This window comes from Manacus candei, unplaced genomic scaffold (genome assembly GCF_025592945.1).
Source record: "Manacus candei isolate 608988 ecotype Guabito, Panama unplaced genomic scaffold, ASM2559294v1 h1tg000088l, whole genome shotgun sequence".
Classification (NCBI taxonomy): domain Eukaryota; kingdom Metazoa; phylum Chordata; class Aves; order Passeriformes; family Pipridae; genus Manacus; species Manacus candei.
In genome coordinates this window covers 8,926,382-8,948,251 of record NW_026138136.1, presented here as the reverse complement: position 1 = coordinate 8,948,251, position 21,870 = coordinate 8,926,382, and the positions used below count along the sequence as shown (strand labels likewise).

The following is a 21,870-nucleotide window of genomic DNA, read 5'->3' as shown; positions in this document are numbered from 1 at the left end:
TTATTGTCAGAAACAGCAGTTTGTTTTCATCTCAGAGTTTGACTCTGTTATGGAGCAGCATCACATAGCTAAACGGTAAGGATCAGTTGACACTGCATGAAATGCAAGCAGAATGCTACAAAAACATTCTCCAAGATTCAAAAGGAAAACAAGTGAACAATGGAGTAAATTAGTTTTCGTCTCAATGTCATAATTTCTGGTCTTTAAATAATCTATTCGTTATGGGTAAATTTTGTTTTCTGCATTAAAATCTTTCTACAGAAAAAGGACTGTACGCAATGTGTACAATCGTCCCATATCACAATTACGCTTAACTGAACAATTCTCAATTATTAGTGTCTCGAGTAAGATGTAAATGTGAGAACTATTTGCTTTAAGGTGACTGTAAGAAATGTTCTTACTGACCTGGGAGCAAACAGCACTCTGACACTGTGCAAGTTTTTAACTTTGCATATTCCTGTCTTACCCTAAATCTCTACTATTTATAACTTATTTCAGATAAGATGCAAGGGTCCTAAAGCTATCAAAATCTGCTCTGTAACACTTATGCTTTCCCACGTTTCTTCATTTAAATTCATGGAGGAATAGTTAATACAGTGAAGGAAAACTCTGAGCAAGAATTAGAAAGATTATCTTAGTTTTGCTGCTAACTTGTAACAGAGATTCTCTCTTTTTCTTACAGTGCATATCTCTGATGAGGACCATTACTGTAACAAAATGAAGAGACCGCTCAGCCCCTTGATATAAAACTACTATAAAAATAAAGCTACTAAAATACAACTTAATTTAATACTGATAAAATAAACTGACTGAGACAATAACATAGTTGTATGTACACACAGATAACTGTTTTGTAGCTTTCAGTATCTGAACAGACTGAAGATGACCTAATCAGACCTGGCACAGTGTAGTTATCTGAAGTTTGTACCATAATATGTAATATACTTTAACTCATTTAAAAGGCACTGGTGTTTCTCAATAAATGTCTTCACAAAGCCAAATGAGAAGCGAAGGAGAACAGAACACTGCCTTTACAGCATGCATAGGAAATTTATGCTAAATATACTGAGCACAGGACAGACAAAAGGTCAAAAAGAGAGTTTACCAATTGTCTTCAATATGCAACTACTGGGTTCTTTTCCCATTTACTCTGCACGTATTTGCTGTCAATGTCAAATAAGACAACAGTGGTCTTTTTTTTTTTTCTCTCCTATATCTGATCTGAACAGCTATAAGTTCTGATGCACTGCAGAACAGAGTGGGATTTCTGTTAGAACTTATTCATATGTCACATAACAAAGGTGTGTTACATAGTAAGGCAAAAACAACGGTTTTTTTTATCCCAGAACAGGTTAAATAAAAATACCTACAGAGGTTCTAAAAATTCCAGCTAAAAACTTCAGTACAAGAAGACAAATTAGATGGAAAGGAATTAAGAGTGTCTATAACTGATAGAGTCAACTAGTATTCCTATTCAAAGTTGGTATATAGAAGTGCTATGCCTTTATGTGGAGGAGCACTCCTGGGAGATTACAGTTAAACAGAGTCCTAAGGAAGCTCACTTTCAGCAGGCACCTCTGGTGATAGCCACATTTGTGGCAAGAGAAGATATAAGATAACCAGGTGTGGGAAGCTGTTCTGTGGCCATGTTTGAAAAGTCCTTAATATGACAGATTATTTGAAATGCACATTGCTACAGGGACAGGGAGTCTTTGTAGAAACCCTGTGTTGTCCACCAACACAGCTCAACTGCTGAGCATGTGCCGTGGAGACATGGACAAGTTAAGCACAGCCCACTGCCCCTCAACCAGCACCAGTTACCCACCAAGGGACTGGCTGAGCTACAGGGTTTTGAGCCAAACACGTTGGGGCTGCAGCCACTCTTTGGTCTGCTGCTTCTGCCCCCCCATATTCAGCAGGAAAGAACCGGTAATATATAGGCTGGAAATCACACTGCTGCTTCAGCTTTCTGAAGCTGACAACTTCATACATGCATTTTAAGTTGTGCGATTATTTTTGCTGCAGTTTTATGTGACCAACATATAAAATGACTTGTCGAACTAAGAAAGGTAAAATCATGGTAATGCTGAAGCCTACGTACAAGTTTAGTAACCTTGCAAGCCATGGCACTTCAGTTTTGTTAATAGGATATCACAACAGTAATCGTAAGAGTTGGAAATATAAAGTGAAAATATGTTCTTTTTGTGTGTTCAGTGATGTGGCCTATGCCTATGAAATCTGAAGCATTAAATTAAGAAATTTTGAAAACTTATAGGACTTTCGCACTGCATTTCTGATGCTCCTGCTTTTCATTTCATGAAAGCTTACCCAACTCTGATCTACAACATCTTTGCTGGCAATGTTTTTAAAGGGAAGTGTTTTGTGTTTGGGAAGTTGTTTCTGAAGTAATAGATACCCCACTTTTAGGCACCATCACACACACACGCACCCTAAAAAGTACTAGTTTGCTAAGATAAACTAAAAAAAAAATAAATCATTAAATCCAAAACATGACCCAAGTCATCATTCACCAGTACACAGCAGAAAACTGAAAACAGTATTTTGGTGGCTAATATACACTATCAAACACACGTACTTCAGAAACAGTATAAAAGCAGGAGGGACCACAAAGTATCTGAGGAGCAAAAAAATGCATCAATTACACTGTCACCCACCCTGTTCTCTTCACTGATCATAATAAAGGAATAAGTCTTCTCACATAACCTCTAAGATAGACATTTTCATTCCTTTTTTTTTTAAAGTCATCTTGGTACACTTCAATATATTTTTGATAAATTACTTTCATAAATCCCCTTCGATCTCATAAGATTTCCAAACAGAGGAGTCAATGAAAGATATTTGTAAGTTAGATATTTGGATGCTCTATCTGATATTAATCCCATATCATCTCATGTATTTTTAAAGTAACAACGTAATATTACAATTTGTTAACATTTCCCCTGCTTTGTGTATGAAAATTATTGTGCACTGCTAGAGAAATAATGGAGATAACACTGACTACAGCAACCAGGAATAGCAAATCTAAAATGGTCACAACAGCCAAATATAATTCCACACAACTTTTGCATGAGTCTAGGTTTAATTTGCTTTACAGGACAGTTGGCCAAACAGTGACATTTATCATAAAAATATCCTCTCCATTAAGCAAATCTCATTTTTCTTTCCAAAAGAAAATTCAATGTATACTCTGAGCAGTCAGTGGCTCATTTTCAAGATCAGCCCACACAGGTTTTTTTTTTAACAAAACAAAGCAATTCAGTTAAAAAATGCAGACCAATGTAATGACATAGTCATATTGCTTTTGGATATGTTAACTTTAAAAACTATGCCAATTTTGCTATTTTTCTTTAGGTTTTATTAGAAAAAAGCAGCAGATCAACATTACAATTCAGAGTCTAATCTAAATATGCACTTGACAATGAAGCACATCTGAATATGAAGTGAAAAAGGATTCCAGAAAACCTGCAGTTTTGCCAATGTTCTGCTACCCCAATCATGTATCTTTTCTTCTGGCTTTCTGATGACTGAAATCAAACAAGGAACAAAAGATTTATTGCTATGAAAACAAAACTGTAGTACAGTAGTACGAGTCCTGGGCACTAAGCTTACTCCATCAAGTTAACTTAATTTCTAAATGTCCTTAAATCTTTTGTTTGGCCATGAAAGTCCATAAGCTGACTGACCCAAGTATAAACTGAAACGGCAGGTCTGGAAAAAAAAAGTTAGACAGCATGTTAACCTCCAGTTTTCAGACAGTAATAAAAAGATACAATTCCAACAGCCAAGAAATTAAAATTTAAAAAAAAAAAGTTGATCTGACATTCAAGAGCTAAGTTTATTCTTATGCTCGTTTTGTTTGCGCCCAAAATAATTTCAGACTCACCAGAAAAAAAATATTTATGGACTATCACACAATTGTAAAAGAGAAACAATTGCCTTTTGACTTGGTTATTTTCCCCCACTGAGGTATAAAATCTACATATAAATTTGATACTTCACTATAACAAATTGTACTTTTCATAGTTCTGATTTAGTTTCATTAAACCCTGTTTACTTTTTGTTTTTAAACCACAGAATTCTTATTTCATGTTACTGAATCTGATTTCCAGATCTCTCTTTCATTTATTTGTGGATCTATATTTAGTAGTCTGGTTACCGCTGCTAACCAGGAAAAAATAATTCTTGAAACTTTCTTCGTTACAACAGCACTTTCAGCAGAGGTTACTGATGTGCAAGCAAACTAAAATGATATGGAGCTCTTCAAAGAGACTATTTCATTGATTATGCTTCCACTGTCCAAACGGTCTCTAAATTATTTGCTGGAAGAAACTCTTTCGATCTTGTAAACATCAGTGGGCACAGTTTCACTAGTATATGTGGTAGCTTCACATCCTTATACAGGAAGGCTGGTTCACAGATACTGAGAAGCTGCAGGAGTTCTAACAGCTGACGAACAGCGGATTCTGCCGAGCAGAAGTTTCTTCTGTTGCTACTTAACAGTGTAGCCAAAGTATCAGCCGAGGTAGCCCAGTCAATCTTTGCTTTTCTTTAGAACCTCTCAGAATATTTCTGGAAGGGTGACATTGCGGAGCAGCCACTGCTGGGAGCGGCTGCCGGTGCAGTCTCTGATGCTGGGTACCTGGCTGTCCTCTTCAGTGGCTTTGTCCAGGCACTGGTTACTGTTCACATGCAACAGGGTTAATTTCTTGAAGAAAAAATAAAAAGAAATTGGCTTTAAAAAAAAATCACTAGGCATAAGGTAATAAAAAAATTACTAGTTGCCATCAAAACTCTTCCACAGGCAAATAGGAACTAGACAAGACCCCATGGTGACTGGTTCCAGATCCCAATCATAAAGAACACTCAAATATGCTATTTGACATTGTAGATACTAAAAACATTGCTTCATGAAAAAACAAAACAGTCTGAACTTTTAAATCAAGCAACATCCACCATTCTTTAAATAGGACTATGCAGCTAGGGATCCTCAAAGAGTTAGAAATTAAAGTTTGGTAAGATACACAACTTCAATTATTAGTTATAATAATAGCTTTTATTAGATCAGAATGAACACACTGAATTTGTATTCACAATTACATTTTTTTCTTAATTAGTTGGGGACACAAAATTGACTTCACTTCTATGCTCTTTTAGCACTGTGCTCTTTTAAAAAAGTATGTTATTTCATAAAAAGTGTGTGGAAATTCACATAAGTATATATCTTTTCTAATACCTACTAATCTTACTTATGCAATCTTCGATAGAGCAGTCCGTTTACCTCAGTACTATCGTCACGGAGAAGAGATCTTTGGTGGTTGCGTTTACTGCCACTGTACTACAGATACTTATCAGTGCATCAACTTGTCTATTGCACCAACAGGCAGTACTATCAGTATTTCTTCTCTCATTCAGCAGCACAACCAGAACACTGGACTGACTGAAAAGTGGCAGAACGGGCTGGCCTTATACGCACAAGTAGCAAAGGGAAAAAACGCCCAACAAACAATCAAAACCCTCAGCACATCAATCTCCTGCACTCATACAGCCAATGAAGAACGAAGAAGGGAGTTGAACAGAGTCAGAAAGAAAAAAAAAAATCACTCAACCAGGTGGGCATACTTTTTAAGTAATCTCTAACTTATTTTTGTGCTTTGTTAGCCAACTTTCAGTAAAGTTATGAAGATTACTCCTAAATTTTCTATTGACAGAATAAAGAGAAAAACACATACAATCAAATTTATGGCTGAGGATCAACACAGGGGAAGTCTGTGGCAATAATTACAAGAGAGACTATTGCCATTAGGTGTCTAAAGATGCATTTTTCTTACCATTGATAAGTTAGAAATACAATAAAAAGCATTTTCCCTTTGGTGAATCACTATTGGGTAGTATTACTCATCTTATTTACTTAAATCAAGTAAACTAACCACATTAAAATCAAGAATGAATGGTTCCTGAGACTCATTTAATCCTTTCAATTAACATTTAATCACACCAGTCTCCAGCTTTCTTCAGTCTCCTATCAACAGTTGCTAAAAATGTACAGAAATCCTAAAAGAGATCCATCATCTTCCACATTAACTACTATCCTAATCAGAAAATCATCATTCATACATATTTGCTTTTAGTCTTAAAGGCTGCAGGTTTTGTTAACACCTCAGCTACTAAAATCTATAGCAAGTATATTTAGTCAGAAGTACCCATCTCTTTTTTTTTTAATTAGTGAAATGACTTTTTAGTACTTAAATATCTAAAATTCTTCTTATAAAATAGCCATCACAAACACACTGGCAAGATTCTTCATCCACAAGTTGTCTCACAACTGTCTTTCGTAATAACTGATTTTAAATTAACAAGCTTGGGCACTACGTTTTTCTAGCTAGCCATGAAGTTAGAGTTCTTGACTGCCTTACTCCATCATAAAATTGTTTTTAGAGCCTTCAAATCAAATTAGTGATGAGTGGATCAATGGGCAATGATTTCTAGATCTGGCAGTTCAACATATGAACTTCAAAGTAAATTTTAACATTATGTACAAGAAAGAATTATTAAAAAAAAGTTGTTTTAAGCATCTATACTTTAAACATACCATGATTAGAAATGTAAAATCACCTTTGTAATTTTGTGATGCTCTTTTTTTTTTCAGTTAGAAAAGTATTTCCTTTCAACTTTGTGAAAAAAAAGATACCAGATGCTGAATTCGTCACAACTTTGTTAGTGCTATCTTTTATTGGTCCAATAGATACCTGGAATATTTTTCGATTTTTGATCTCATTCTAATACAACACTACAATAAAAAGACTATATTTCTGCAGAGAATCCAAAGGTACATTCAAAATATTCCTCTAAAAGCTCCCTCAAAACTCATCAGGTAATTAAATCAATACACATGCCCATTAAATGACTTCATGGTGAATTAATAACGGAGGGAACAAAATCCTGACTTTGTTTCCTGTTTTGACTGTCAAATAGTGGTCCCACTGTAGGCTTGTGTAAAAGCCCAATTGTCTCATTTTTCTGTCACAAGTCATTAGAAGACTTACCACTGGATCATACTCCCAAAGCTGATTTCCTTTTAGGTGGTGGCACTTGAGCATCGTTACTGGGCCATTAAGTTTGGATACATCTAAACACAAATCATCTGTTCGAATTTCTTTATTGGCAGTATATGAGAAAACCTAGACAGAAAAAGAATGAGAGGAATTAAAAAAAACCCTTCAACCAAAAGATCCCTAGAGCGAGTGAAAGGGGGAACATTTGTGCATTATTTCATTAATACCCACCATTTTTTTCTTTTCTATTCTGCTCCCTTCAGCATGTATAGAAAGATTTATTTTTGTAGGGAACAAATACAAACACCATGTGAACAAGCTCTTCAGTCAAAATAGACATATTGTTTAAATTGCAGACTTACTCCTGTGTAGGAATAGGAGAATCCCCAAACACAGGTAATCTTTGTACATTGGAAAACAATTCATCAAGAATCATTAACAAAGCAGAACAAAAAAATAGATGTAAAACAAATCCCACAACTGACAGCCAGAAAAATATATATATTAAAACACCATTTCAGGCACAGGTATGTTTTTTTTTAAAGTAACTATACCAGTCAGAAGGTCTAACCAGAAGGCAGTTCCAGAAAACCCACAGGAGGTGAAGTCTAGCATACAGCAGTTTCCTCCTCTCCTCATTTTGTTTTTGACTTTAAAGTTGCTCTGAAACGTACTGCAATCAGGCCTCAAGAACCTACAAGTACAAACCACCACCAAATCTCATGCATTTCCTCTTACAGGCGTCTTCTTTAACGAGGATTTCCTAAACTTTAAAACTTAAGTGTATTTTGAAGATAAGGGTTGAAAATACTGAATAACTGTCCCAATGAGAAGTGATGTTCCAAATAATTCAATACATTAAAATAATTATTTTTTTAAAACTGTCACCTGATTGCCACCCATTCCATGGCAGTTAAAGATTCCAACTTTCTCATTTTCTTTTCTTGCCATGTTATCCAGACATTGATTTGTCTCCACATTTCTTATCTATGAGTGAAAAAGAGCACATCATCAAAGGTTGCTATTTTTAGAAAAGAACTAGGTCCACATCAAACCACAATGACACCAGTTCTCTCCACTACACACCAGAGGTTATGTGAAATAAAGGAACCACACTACAATGAGACACCACTGTCCAAGACTTGAAGTCCCAAGTAAACGTTCAAGCTACCAGGTTACAGAACCGTGTTTGTTTCTTTGCTTTCTTTGGGGGATTCCATATTGGGAACACTTTTTGCTCAAAGATTCAACTACAATAGAACGGACACAATTGAGTTTCCAGCCCAAAACTTTCAGAAGTATTAATCCCTGTATTACTCTACAGTAAGCAGGTATGAATATCAAGTCTCCTGATAGTCATACAGTAGCATGAACACCTGCTCTATTTTGCTAAAAGTGTTTTAAACCAAACAGTACAAAATCACCCTACAACAGGCTCAATATTGAGCTCAACATGACTTGTAGGGGAAGGTAGGTGCCTACTTATTTAGGACAACATAATTTGTACTACCTCTATAGTCACTTAAAAACGCTAAATTAAAAACCAGAAATGCCCAGCAAGGCTGAGGTATCATTCTGAAGGAATATTTCTAAAGCCTTTCTACATGACATTTTTATACTGTGGTATAAAAAAGGAAAACATTCAAATTACAGTACTGTATACAGAAGTTCAGTTATCTGCCCCACTGATAGGCCAGATTTATCATTGTACAGGTGACAGAACACAGGTGCAAGATACTTGAACTTTGCTGGTGATAACTTGCTTGGACTACTCAGTTTAAAATACAAACAACTTACTGCCCAATGTACTTTATATAGGGAAGATAAATATGAAGGATAAAATCTTACCTCTCCCAGAGAAAAGTAATGGCGTGGAATTTGGGAATCAGGATAAACATTCTCCAGGTACCAGGAGAAAGGCTTGCACTGGAGTTTGCGTCTTAGTCCAAGTCGTGATGATATGTCTCCATAATCAACTTTAGTAACTCCTGTAGAAACAAAGTTTTATTCAATGGTTGCTAAAAAATTTTATATAATACCACTTAAAACAAAAAATCATCAGTATAATATACTACTTCCAGGAAAGACTATCTTTTAAAAACCACCTCTATACAAGTAAGTTTTTGTTTAATATAGCATTATGCTGTTTACACTCAGAGAGGACTTAACCATCAAGACCTGTGACTTCTTTTTTCCACCTAATTATACAAAAGATAGAATCAGTACATTTGGGCTGTACATGACAATTTCTTACCTGTGGCTTGTGGAACAATTTGAATGCAGTTGCTAACTAAGTTAACAGAGGAGAAAGGCTGAAACCTTTATAGTCACTTCTGCCATTCTACCCCCAATAGTAACTGGGGTGCATATCTACGCAGCCTAACACAGCAGTCTCTTTCTGTGGAGCATGGAGAATTTAATTTTAATTTATTTCTGTAAGCCAGATACTACCTGCTGGACCCATCATCATCTATGTAACTGCACAAAGAAGCAGGCAGAAAGCAGCCTTCATACAGGGAACTTAAACCTTTAATAATTCAGTATTTGCACAGTATAACCGCAGCATTTGCAGGAAGTATGTTCACCATTACGACTGTTATAATTTTCTTGTGGTATTTTGCTTGCCTTTTTATTCCTTTGCTCCTCATTTATCACAGTGCTCCTTCTTCCTGTATCTCCCCACTCCTTAATGGTTGCTTTAATTCCTTCTGAAAATTAATTTGTGCAAGTCCCATCTGCAGATGGGTTGAGGAAGGTGCTCATGAACAGTAGATATTTTTGCTTCACCAGAATTAAGCACTATTGTAATTAATATTCCAATAATTAGAGTGGGATAATTTTTAGTTTTCAAGCATCAGGTCCTTTTCCTATTTTCCACACCACACTCCATATCTCACAAGTCAAATGCAATACACAACCAAAAAAAAACAAACCAAACAAAAACCCAAACCAAAAAAAGAACAAAACCAAGCCCTAGCAATTTACATTCCTTTAACAGACCACAAATATGGCTCAACTGGCCACCACAATACAGACCTCCAGGTGTATAAATTTTTCAGAAATCCCTCCACTTTAGAGGACTGTGAGTTACCTCTTAAACTGTTGACCTTTGGAAACATAGTTTGAGACATTTCTAAGCTGATATACTGTGTATTAAATCAACTTGCCAGCAGATGGTGTCTTTCTACTCAATTGAGACAGATAATTGGATAACTTCAGCTAAATGTCTGTAAATATCAATAAAAGCATTAGTAATTTCAATATTCCAGAAAGAAAAAAATGCTAGCCAGGGGTCCAGGCCTTTTTTTTTTTTTTTTTTTTTTTTTTGTTAAAGACTTTTTATTAAAGATGCTGGAAAACCATACTGGTAAAGGAATGAGTGCAAAGGAAAGCCTGTTTTTATAGAATTTCATAAAATTTCTGTCCGGGCATTCAAGTCACATAAGAAATCCCTAAACCAAAATACACAAGACAAATTTGAAAAAAAAAAAACCCACAGAAAGTAGTCCTATCTTCATGAAAGTAAATATTTGCTCTACATCAAAAGCAACACTCTCTCAAAAGATGATATAAGTAAGAACAGAAAGATTCAAACCACAGCCAAGTATGGGCTTCCTCATTTTTCAATGATGAAAAAGCAGCTGATGGATGAAACAGTTACCATGCCATCCTTACAACCTTAGACACAAAACTTATTCAGTTTGGTACACTGACCTCCGGAAAACATCACTGTTAAGGTTTTATCACATCACTGAAGGGAAATAACAGTTACAGTCACAACCATAAATAATTAAATGTAAAGTGAGACTTAATAGCGCACAAGCATGCTGTTTCTTAAAGGAGTTTTAAATGTCACCACATAGAAAGTGCCAGTTGATTCTTTTCTCTGCTGCAATGTATTCCATTAAACCATTTTTATTCTGAAAGATGTTTAAAAAATCCTCTCTGAAGTCAGGTCTGCAGCAAACCATACATTGTCATATAGACTACAATTAGCATCAGGTTAGCAGACAGACTGAAGAGCAGAACAGGCATATTTGCGTTAGGAGTGTCCTCTAATAAGGCTGAATTACTCACTTTCCAAGATTTCTGGTACATTCTCTATACTACTCAAAACTAGCTTGAGTATTTCTACCCGGTGCAGTGGCAGTTACTTATGAGGAATTTTTTTTTGGGGAAAAAAAGAAATGGAAAAAATGGAAGAAAAGAATGGAAGAAAACAAGGAAAGCTACAGCAAAGCATAAGGCATACCAAAAATTAAGTACATTATTCCTCCACAGACCAGTAAAACTGATATATATATATATATATATATATACACGTGACATATGACCTTCTAGTGGTTTTGAACTTTTTTTTCAAAGGCTTGTCTAAAAAAAAACAAAACGAAAACAAAAGACAAAGCATGAATTAGCTCAAATCTTCCTCCCAGGAGAAAATTATGCCAGTCTCTAAAGGTATGTGCATCATGAGGAAGACAGTCCATGTCCACTTGTTCTTTCAAATCTTCGGTTCATTTAAAAAAAAAAAATTAGGAAAAATCATTGAATCACAGAGTGGTTTGTGTTGGAACAGATCTTAAAGACCATCTCATTCCAACCCCTCTGCAGTGGGTAGGGACACCTTGCACTGAACTGGGCTGCTCAGAGCCCCATTCCACCTGACCTTGAACACTTCCAGGGATGAGGCATTAATTAATTTAAAATGGTCTTTCCTCACAAAAAAAATCCACACATGTAATGATGTCTATGAGAGAAATACTTCAGTTTAATTGTCTTTGGCACCTTACATTTAAGCTTCCCATCAGCTGTGTTGCAACAATTCTGCCATCCTCAAAATTTCAACAGCTGAAGATCTGCTTGCCCAAGTTCAATGTGTGGCAATATATTTATGCTAAACTGCTTTCGAAAAAAACCAACAACACATGATGTTTTCATCATGATTATAAATTGCTCAATCATTTTAAAAAGCACAGTATGGAAACTGTTTCATCTAAATCTAGTCTTCTGATAAAAATCATATAACTTGTTTTTATTTAGCATTATGAAACTTGAAAAGCAATAATAATAATTTAAATCCAATTTGAATAGCTACATTCTTTGCATTCTCAATTAATGCTGATAGGGAATAGTAGCTGAATACAAAACCACATGGAATCACTCGGTATGGACTTTGAACATGGGCTTAGCTACACTGCAAGATGTGGACTCAGTTCCTTCTTTGTCCTCCCTATCAACCATAAATAATGTTATCCATTTCAGTCTGTACATACTGAACCATGGCTTACTGTGGTTGGCTAGAGACTAGTGCACACAGTGATTAGATATGAGGTCTGCTGATCCAGTTTTCATGATAACACACCTATGTCTCTGTATAGATGACTCTTGCTCAGGTAATTCCATAATGCTGTCTTTTCAGGCCTTCTGTATGCCCACTTAGCCCCTGGGCAACAGAAGATGGTTTATGGGGAAACTTTTGGTCAACAATAAAATTAATGTCCATAAAAGCTAGACAAGGCTCTACCCAAGCTCACTGGAGCTGCTTTTGGGGATGTCTTCAGCTCACCAGCTGGGATTCAAGAGGCTGCTGAATGACAAGGATGAACACTGGACAAGGAATAGGGGGGTGTATGTAGGGGTTGGAACCCAGACTCACATGTAGCATGGCAAAACCACAGAGTCTGAAAGTATCCATGCTTCACCTTTAGATTAGGCATATCAACAAATTCTACAACTGTCAGTTTTTATCATTAATTAGCTAGGAGAAGGTTAAGGGTAGGTAGCTGGGGCAAGCCAGCCTAATGCCTTGCAGCTGCTGCTGCAGAAAGGGGCAGCTTTCCCTTGCTCAGCTTCAGATTCCTACAGTATCCTCTATGATGACACGTGCTAACTTAACCCATGGGCAGCCAGCCCATAGAACAAATAATCCTAGCAAGTTCAGCAAGTCATAGAATCAGTTGATGCAGATGAACGATCAGAAAATGACGGGAGGTGAAGCCCTAGTGCCTGCCAAACCAGGACACCTGCCGTGGAAAGCAAGCTGCTCTCCCCACAGTAAGCTGTGAGATTGACATCACCATCTCGTGAATCCTCAACTTGGACAACCCAGTCCTAATATTTTAGCCTGGAGAAAGTGATGAAAGACCAGCACTAGAAATAAAGAAGTGGCAGAGTCCACAGAACAGAACGACTGGAGCTAGGAATCTGACTATTCACCTGCACATGCTGGATTTGTTTTCTGGAAGCCAAAGAGGAAATAGTCTGGGAAACAGGGTCCTGCTGTAACACATGATTGCAAGTAAAACTATCGGCTAATGAGAAAGGACTGCAGCTAGAGCAATTACTGCCAGGGAGAATAGCTGTTGGTGCAATGAGACAGGCTTGATTTTGGCTGAGCACAGCTGCAGCAACACGTGCCTGCCCAACCTCCAGCTGTACCTAGACACTCCTAAGCAGAGAGATGGCTTCTAAAATGCATGCAAGCTTAAAACAGACAAGTATCAGTTTCTACTAGGCTATACTTATAAATGAAGAAAAGGATTACTGGCTTACTTTTCAAGAGGGCAGCTTTGCATTTAACTACATTACATCAATAGTAAAAAGTCTCTTGAGTTCCTATCATTCAAGCAGCAAGCCTTTTTATTCCAGACAACACAGATTACATGAAATGGGAAAGCTACTTGAGAATCTTAGGTTTGCTTTCCTGGATGAATCCCTCTGTGATTCACTATCTTAGGAGAACAGAAGAGAGAGTATATAAAGGAAGAAACAAGTGTCTTGTTAGCTAGGCTCAATGATGCTCGTCAGTATATTATCTCATTCAAAATCCAATTTTCTCACCCATATCAACTAATGAGAAAAAACCTGGGTGTTCAAAGGATTGCCTGTTTTTGTTGCTCATCTGCACTCAGGCTTGCAAACCAGCATCAGCTTAAGAATCCTCACTTTGGTCCTTGCAAGAACATGTGACGCTGTCACAGTAATATTGAAAGCACACGTCGTACTAGCAAACAGTTTCACAGGCTGCACACAGTACTCTGCCTGAGGATTACTAAGCCAGCATTCTGCAAGAACTATACATCTAAAGTTCTATGTTAGAAGGATATCTGGAAAAGCAGAGTATGGCTAAATGAGGTAAGGTAGCAGAGATTCACTGAATTCCTAAACAACTAATGGCCACAGAGACTTACTGAAACTTTTACTGATGCTATTTGTTGTCAATGGGTAAAATCAGGGTCTGCAACACCCAGCTAAGATTGGAGATAACAGAATAACAAGAATAAGGTGTTTGTGAACTTCCTAAAATAGTAATTCTTGTTAGTTTATATATACTGGTTCTCGCAACTTACATGGATTTGGGGGGTGAGAGGCACGAGTGGCACTGAGTACATTTGTGTGTTCATTCTCTGAACAATAGGTATTCATCATAGCTAAAGAATGACCCACAGTACTAACCATTCTCCTCACAGCCCCAGGCAACAAACCACTTTCAGAATAACCCATCTTATTCAGATACTATATGATCCTATTCTTGAAACACTTGGAAATTCTAGCATTAACTTTCAGTGCACTGTCAATACGGATATGGGTACACAAATGAGATCATGTGACAGTCAGCAGGTGCAGATGCTCTAAGAGAAGCCTGGCACGAAGACATCCCTATCCAACAATCATTCAGGCTGCTAGCATACGAACTATGCAGACATGTATCTCTTGAAAGGAAAGAAAATATACAGTGCAGTTACAGATAATGGCTTAAGTTACTTCCATCGTTTCAGAATTTTTACTGTCTTTAGACAATGCATGCATATTCTACAATACTGCAAAGTTACGGAAGTCCTATCAAAAAAATCAATCCTATAAAATTAAAACAGTATAACTCCTCTTGTAGATTATGCTTACCACATGAAATGGAAGGACTACAGAGATTATATATAAAGTAACAGAGCCGTGTCATGGCTTATCACTAATTTACATTTTTTTAAGAATTAGGTTATTTTTGGAGTTAGTTGTTCCAGCTATTTTGTACATTTTAAAATCTAGTTTGACCTGGATACATAAAGCAATCTTAAACAAAAATGATGGTACCTATTCACATACAACTTTCCTGAATAACTATACAGGTCATGTTTGAATTCATAATGTTGCATTAATTACAAAACAGAGCAGTAACCATAAGATGTTACCTTGCGATTTCACCTCAAAAGCTTTGAGTAGTAGCAAGATATTTTTAATTATAAATCTTACACAGTCTCATTTGAGTAATTCTTTTAATACAAAAACTCACCCTAAATCCACAGTCAGTTGCTCTCACAAGCATTCTTAAACCCCATAATCTCAAATTTGACACTCCTCAGACTCATAATACATTGTATTACAGCTTTCAAATTTCAATACTAATGCAAGTTTAATACACAACTCACAAGGAAATACTGGCTTTAAAGAAATCTCTTTGGAAAAGCAGATGTGGCATACAGAACTACCACTTAGTATTTAAAGTCAAATGTCTCTGATGTCTTAAGTATTTAGAAAGGTTGTCTGTTGCCATCCAAAGTTTGTTTGTCGTTTTATACAACGACAAAAATATCCTGTAGTAGAAAGTAATAATTCAATATTTCATAGGCTTTCTTTCTTTTCCTGATATTTTTTCAGAAAGTTTCAAGTTCATAGGAAATTTGCTCTCATATTTTATATCCTCTTGCTTTGTTAAAATCGACTTGAAGAAACATAATAAATATCATCAAGTATATTGGCTACTTGTCCCTATCCTCTTGATAGTGAAGTGCAAATTCTACCAGGACAGAAGATGTTAACTTTTGCCACTCCTGGTAATGGGTTCCACTTAAATCACATCTGATCTATTCAACCTGGAATGTCTACAACACAGAAACCAGAGGCAAAATTTCAGCATATTATGATATGTATTTGGATGGCTAGTTTTCAGCACTACAGTTGAGCTTTTCGACGTTCCACTGAACTTTAATTCTATTGCACAGGAAGCTCATTCATAAATCATGATGTTTAAAAAAAAAAGAAAAAAAGGACAATAAAACCAACCAAACAAACCAAACCTTCAGGGCACATCTCTGCCTAACAAAACTATTTTTTAATTAAGATCTTCCTTTTTGTACATCTTATGTGAGTTCTGTCTTAAGAACTTCAAAGTAATAACATTTTTATATAAATAGCTCATGTTATTTCCCAGTAGTAACATTTTAATTCTTAATAAGTATTTCTCATAACCAAAGACCTGCTTACCTGGGGAAATGATATAAAAAAAGTTTTTGAATTCATCCATCCAGACTTCTGCAAGGCGCCTGTTATTTTTGTTGATTATCTGCCCTGTACCTCCTGGAAAAGTGTACGGTGTTGCTTTTCTGAATACATGCCCAACATGTGAACAAGTCACAATTTCCAAAGTGCCACCACACTGCCAGATCTGGAAGTGACAGAACAATTATTCCATAGTTACAAACTGTCAAAAAAAAAGTTTAAAAATATTTAGCACGTGCTTCTGTTCAAGTTGGGAAAACAACATTAGTTGTGGTCTAGAACAAATACATACTTCATGGAAGAGAACTGCACATTTTTTTCCTGCTCAACAGCTAAAGATACACACAAGCCTAAGCAAGGCAGCATAAGTAAGTATTTCAGCCCTCACAGCAATGACGCATCAGCAAGAGGTTACTTTAGAGAACTGGGCGAGCTGACCGCAAAGGAAGGAAAAGGCTCGTATGAATCACAGGAACTAACAGGTGTCCAAAAAAGTACATTACAAAATAGAATCTCCATGCAAAAGAACACATACACTTCTCATGGAAAGTTTCTGAAAATATTTTCAGTTTTGTTTTGGACCTTGAAAAATGGCAGATTCAGAAAGCTGAAGTACTTCAGAAGTTTCTCCCTATATACTCTGAGCTGATAAGTAAAGCGAAAGGGAAATGGTGCTATATGGCAGGAACAAAAATGAAAACAACAGTGATTAGGTCCACATTACAACGAACACATGCAATCATTAAGTCATTAAGGAGCAAGAAGAGCAGGTTTGTAACAGAGGCGCTCACATTTCATTGACACACTAAACTGCACTGATGAATCACCATTAACTGAAGCTCCCCCCCTAGCTTTTCTAACTGAACTCCTTTTAACACACACACACACATTTATTCTTCAGAATGATCATCTCAGTGTTTTAATCACAAAGCTCTACCATGTATTTTTCACTGACAGATAAAATCATTGCTTTTCTCCACTGGAGGGAAGGGAAGTGCTAACTGCAGCAGAAGAGGACACTGATGCAGGCAGCAGATCTGTATTTTACAGAACTCAACATGCACTGTCCTGAGTAACAAAACACTGCAGAGTTTTACCTACCCTGAAGGAAATTTCTAAGTTTTCTCCACCCCAAATATCCATTCCAGCATCATATGTTCCAATTTCCTGAAAGTAATCTCTGTCTATTGAAAAAAGACCTCCTGCCATTGTAGGTGTCCTAGGGGAGGGGAAAAAAAAGTGCACCAGTCACTATGAAAACATATACTTAAATACATTTCACATTTACACTTACAAAATACATGTTTATTTCCCGAGTTCCTAACATATTACTTCTCTGTAAGCTTCCATTCAAACTCAGTTATCATTGAGGTACTTGCTAGCTCAAAATTTTCCAGAGATGGAACTAGTGACAGTTGTCCTTATATTCCCACTTCAGACTGGAGTCCGGATAGAGAAACAGCCCCTAGAAAGCTGCTGTCATTCCTGAAAAAGACTTCTGCCTCCACTGCTGGTAACTCACACAAAGGAAACCAGTTTCACACAGGAAAATCATAATTCTGGCTACTGTACTTGAAAAAGTTATGGGAGACTATGAAGTGGCCTGCTTGCTTTCACTATTACTGCTTCATACAAGAAAATTGTACAGTCAGGGCTACATCCAGATTTTCCTTTCAAATTTGTTACTGGTAGAAAAAAATAAAACAGTGTTAGTAGTTTCTCAGAGCTTTAGAAACATCTCTCAAATTTCATCTTTTTTAGACAACAAATATACAGTAAGTAAATTATATGTTAGGCTGATGACATAACTTTGTAGTTCAATTATTTACACTTTTAGCCTAAATGATTTTATATTATTAGCTATTTTCCTGTAACATTTTTGTTTTTTTCTGAAAGATACATAATATACAAGCTAGGTCACAATCTAACTAAAAATTTATATGTCTTTTCCCCCTCCTAAAAAGGAAACTGGGGGAGGGGAGTAGTACAATTAGCTATATCCTGAGAAGACCTCTCAATTTCTTGATTTAAAGACAAACAAACCAGTAAAGGCCATATCTTCAGCTTTATGGGAAGTAAATATGGTCCACTTTTCAAAACAGCAAGGGTAGAAAAATGTATGTTTGCAACTGTTAAAAGGTACACATTACACACAGGTTATCTTTCTCTTTACCTTTGTCATAAACCTACATGACATGCAAGTATAAATGAATGCATATACACAAATATAAACACACACATGCCAAAAATTAATGTATCTTTTCAAAATACTATTTACTTTGTTAGAATAAAAGGTTCAATTAAAAAATAAAAATAAGCTTTGTTAAAACCTGTGCATCATTATAAAAACTAGCTATAAGCTAGTAATTCTGCAGTAATTAACATGCAACTTAGAAATACTTTCAAAGTGACAAGTTGATTGCTTCTTTTATTGCTACCAAAAACTAGCGACAATCAATCCATGTAAAAACTTTTATATTGTTCCTTCAACCAGACAAAAAAGATGCTACAATGCTTAACTAAGTACAATAACCTCAAGTACTTAGTTACAAGTTTAATCTAGAAAGGATATGAAAATCTTAACCAATTGAATAATTTCTTGTTACCTAACAGGAAGGGTTCGATCCCCTTTCCGTCGATCCATCTCTCTCTGAGGAACAGGGTACCAACGAAAATTCAACTTCCAGTTGAACCCACCATAGGTCATGTCAGAACCTGCCATATATTCGAAGGTGTCATCACTGATTACATCAATGATGGGACACACTACTGTCCTCCTAGGAAAAGGGAAGAACCACATCCTATTAATTAAAGTGTCAAAAAAGATGGTTTGTCGTTTTGTTGTTGGTTTGGTTTTCGGTTTTTTATTAAATATTGTTTTTAACGCATATGGTTTAAATTTTCATTTACCATCTCTTAACAACCGTACTCAATAAATAATTACCAGGAAACATTCTCACATTCTGTCTTGTTAATTAGAGTTAATTCATATACAGGAAAATGTGTTTTTCTGATACAATTTTGGCAATGTCAGATCTTTTTTTAATTGTATTTGCATCATTATCAGCAATAAATATTCATTCCTCTTCAGATGGAATTATTGATCCCAGCTTTCTCATTGCTTCATAGTGATTGGGCAGAAAACAAGAGGTTCTTGTTTCTAGTTGCGTGGTCACAGTAACTTGAATGTTTTGAAATTAAAACTTGGACATTAACTCTGGGGAAGTATTCTTATGCACCCTCAGGACTAAGAAATGATAGTCATTGCTAACAAAGTATAACTACTGCATCAAAGTTGACAGAAAGTGGCCTCTCAAGGGAAGTTCTGTAAAAAAATTCTGGGGTTGGTTGCAACTGAATTTAAAGGACTTAAGTTTGAGGCATTTGCACAAATTGTAACAACATATATATATTTTAGTCTCACAGAAAGTGTATTAATGATAATTTAAAGTTTAGTACTTTGTCTTAGCACAGTGTTGAACAAAAATTCTTCATTACTTGTAGCTTATTCATCCTGTAACACTATATTTTGTAACATCAAATTTTAAGTGATTTTTACCTATAACCATAGGGACTAAATAGAGATCTGAACACCATACTTAATAGCTATTCTATTTAATATGCTGTCTTTTAACAGACTAGTGTGCAACTACAGCTACTGCTCGGATATAAGATTGTTTTATAAAGCAGACCATTCTCTCACTGTTCCCCTCAATACAATTTCTATCACACAATCATGGGAGTAGATGAACATGATTTCAGTAATTATTCTATCTGTAAAAAATACATCCCAGAAGACCAAGACACAGCAGATATTTCCACAATCAAAAGCATTATGAAATAAAGAAATTGCAACGAGAACCTGAAAACAGTAAACCTGACAGTTCTTGCTCACACTGTTGGTGTTAAATGAGATCAGGGCTCCATTTCTTCTTCAAAAATATCTACCCAAATTCATGAAAGAATGGGCCAGGCTGCAGACTGACCTCAAATTCCCTTACTTTCTCAACTCCATTCATGCTCAGGATTCCTGCTATTTAACACATTACTCCATGCATTCCAATACAGACTTCACTTGAAACAGTGTTTTACTTTTAAAGAAGTTTACCTGTATTAGCCTTTTATCCTTACACCAATGAGAATTTATTCAGCCCTTCAGAAAGTAGACTGCTTGTAGACTATTTTGTAATACTTGGAAGATTTCTTAACAACCGAAAAAACCCAACATGGGTGAATAGATAGATAATTACCTGTCAGCTTTGATCCTTGCCAGCAGAGGTTCAAGCCAGCCTACTGTACATTCACAATGAGCATCTAGGAAGGTGATGACCTGGCCTTTAGAAGCAGCAGCCCCCTTTAATCTTGCTCTAATCAATCCAGAACGCTGTTCCATTCGAATCACATGAACAGGTACTTTTAATTTTTTCACATAACTCTCCAGAGGTCTTTTTAAGAAGTCTGCAAAGAATGATCAAAACCATGAAAACTGTCAGTTATGTATTTTTTTTTATCACAAAGAGACTTGAATTAAGAGACATTTCCTCATTTCTTTTCTACTGTTTTCCTGCTTTCTCAGCTAGTTTCCTCTGCTGCTTATTCTACACTTCCCAATATGCCCTTCCACATTTCCAAGTGCTTCACTTGATAGCACAGAAAGTTCTTTCTCCTCTTTATTTCTTCATTATGTAAAACACAACAATGAAGAGAAGGTAGAATGCTTATAAAAAATCCAGTTGGGATAGGCAAGTTTTTACAATGGAAAAGATGTGACTCTTATATTCAAAAACACATGCATAAGTGCTCTTGGACATAATGCTTCTCTACCAAGAAAATACAGAAATGATTTGACTAGCTGAACATAATTAATTGCTTCCTAAGTTACAGTAATGTAACTTACAGGTAATTTCTTTATCGGGAGTTTAAAACATGATCAAAATAATTCTTGAACTATGCTTTCTCTAGGGTTTTCTGGCTCACATTTTTTCTACGAAATTATCACTATAACATCTAAAAAACGCTCCTAGAATCAGCTATACATAAATCAATATCTGTAACACCAACAAATCTCAATTTAGCTGAGGAACAAATTATTCAGAATAGAACAGTCATAACTGACTGCCATACACCTAGAGACTCAAAATTACTTGCATTGCAAAGACCTATTGTGCTATGATGAACGTCAAAGGAAGAATAAACAGTTGAGGGAGAATGCAATTGACAGTCACAGAAACAGACTTCTGCAATACTTTGCAGATTTCAAATCTGTATAAAAGGCAAAGTCGTCTTATACAACAGCTACGGAATATATTAGGTTATACACTCAAAGCACACAGGAGTTGTACTACAACAGTGCAAAGCATAAGGCACTTTTAAGTACCTCATACAAGAATAAGTGTGGCACTGGAGGAGGGGAAAAAAACACGGTATGAACTCTTAGTGGCTGTTTTGTAAATCTCAAGAGGCAGGGCTGACCTGAGGGTGATTACCACTCCTTACCACTGCTTCGGATGAATGAGTCCCAATT

General features: G+C 36.1%; 1 protein-coding gene across 3 annotated transcripts in view; it reads right to left on the bottom strand.

The window, feature by feature from the left end:
• Positions 1 to 3,081: 3,081 nt before the first annotated feature.
• Positions 3,082 to 21,870, bottom strand: part of GALNT1 (polypeptide N-acetylgalactosaminyltransferase 1) — an 88,413-nt gene continuing 69,624 nt past the window's right edge. For all 3 annotated transcript variants that reach the window (XM_051812649.1, XM_051812647.1, XM_051812650.1), the window contains 8 exons: positions 20,597 to 20,804; positions 18,953 to 19,123; positions 17,448 to 17,565; positions 16,332 to 16,512; positions 8,922 to 9,061; positions 7,962 to 8,060; positions 7,065 to 7,199; positions 3,082 to 4,726 (listed from right to left, as the gene is read on the bottom strand). In XM_051812649.1, the coding sequence (XP_051668609.1) occupies positions 4,580 to 4,726; positions 7,065 to 7,199; positions 7,962 to 8,060; positions 8,922 to 9,061; positions 16,332 to 16,512; positions 17,448 to 17,565; positions 18,953 to 19,123; positions 20,597 to 20,804 (1,199 nt within the window). In that variant the 3' untranslated portion in view covers positions 3,082 to 4,579. The remainder of the gene's footprint in view (positions 4,727 to 7,064; positions 7,200 to 7,961; positions 8,061 to 8,921; positions 9,062 to 16,331; positions 16,513 to 17,447; positions 17,566 to 18,952; positions 19,124 to 20,596; positions 20,805 to 21,870) is intronic.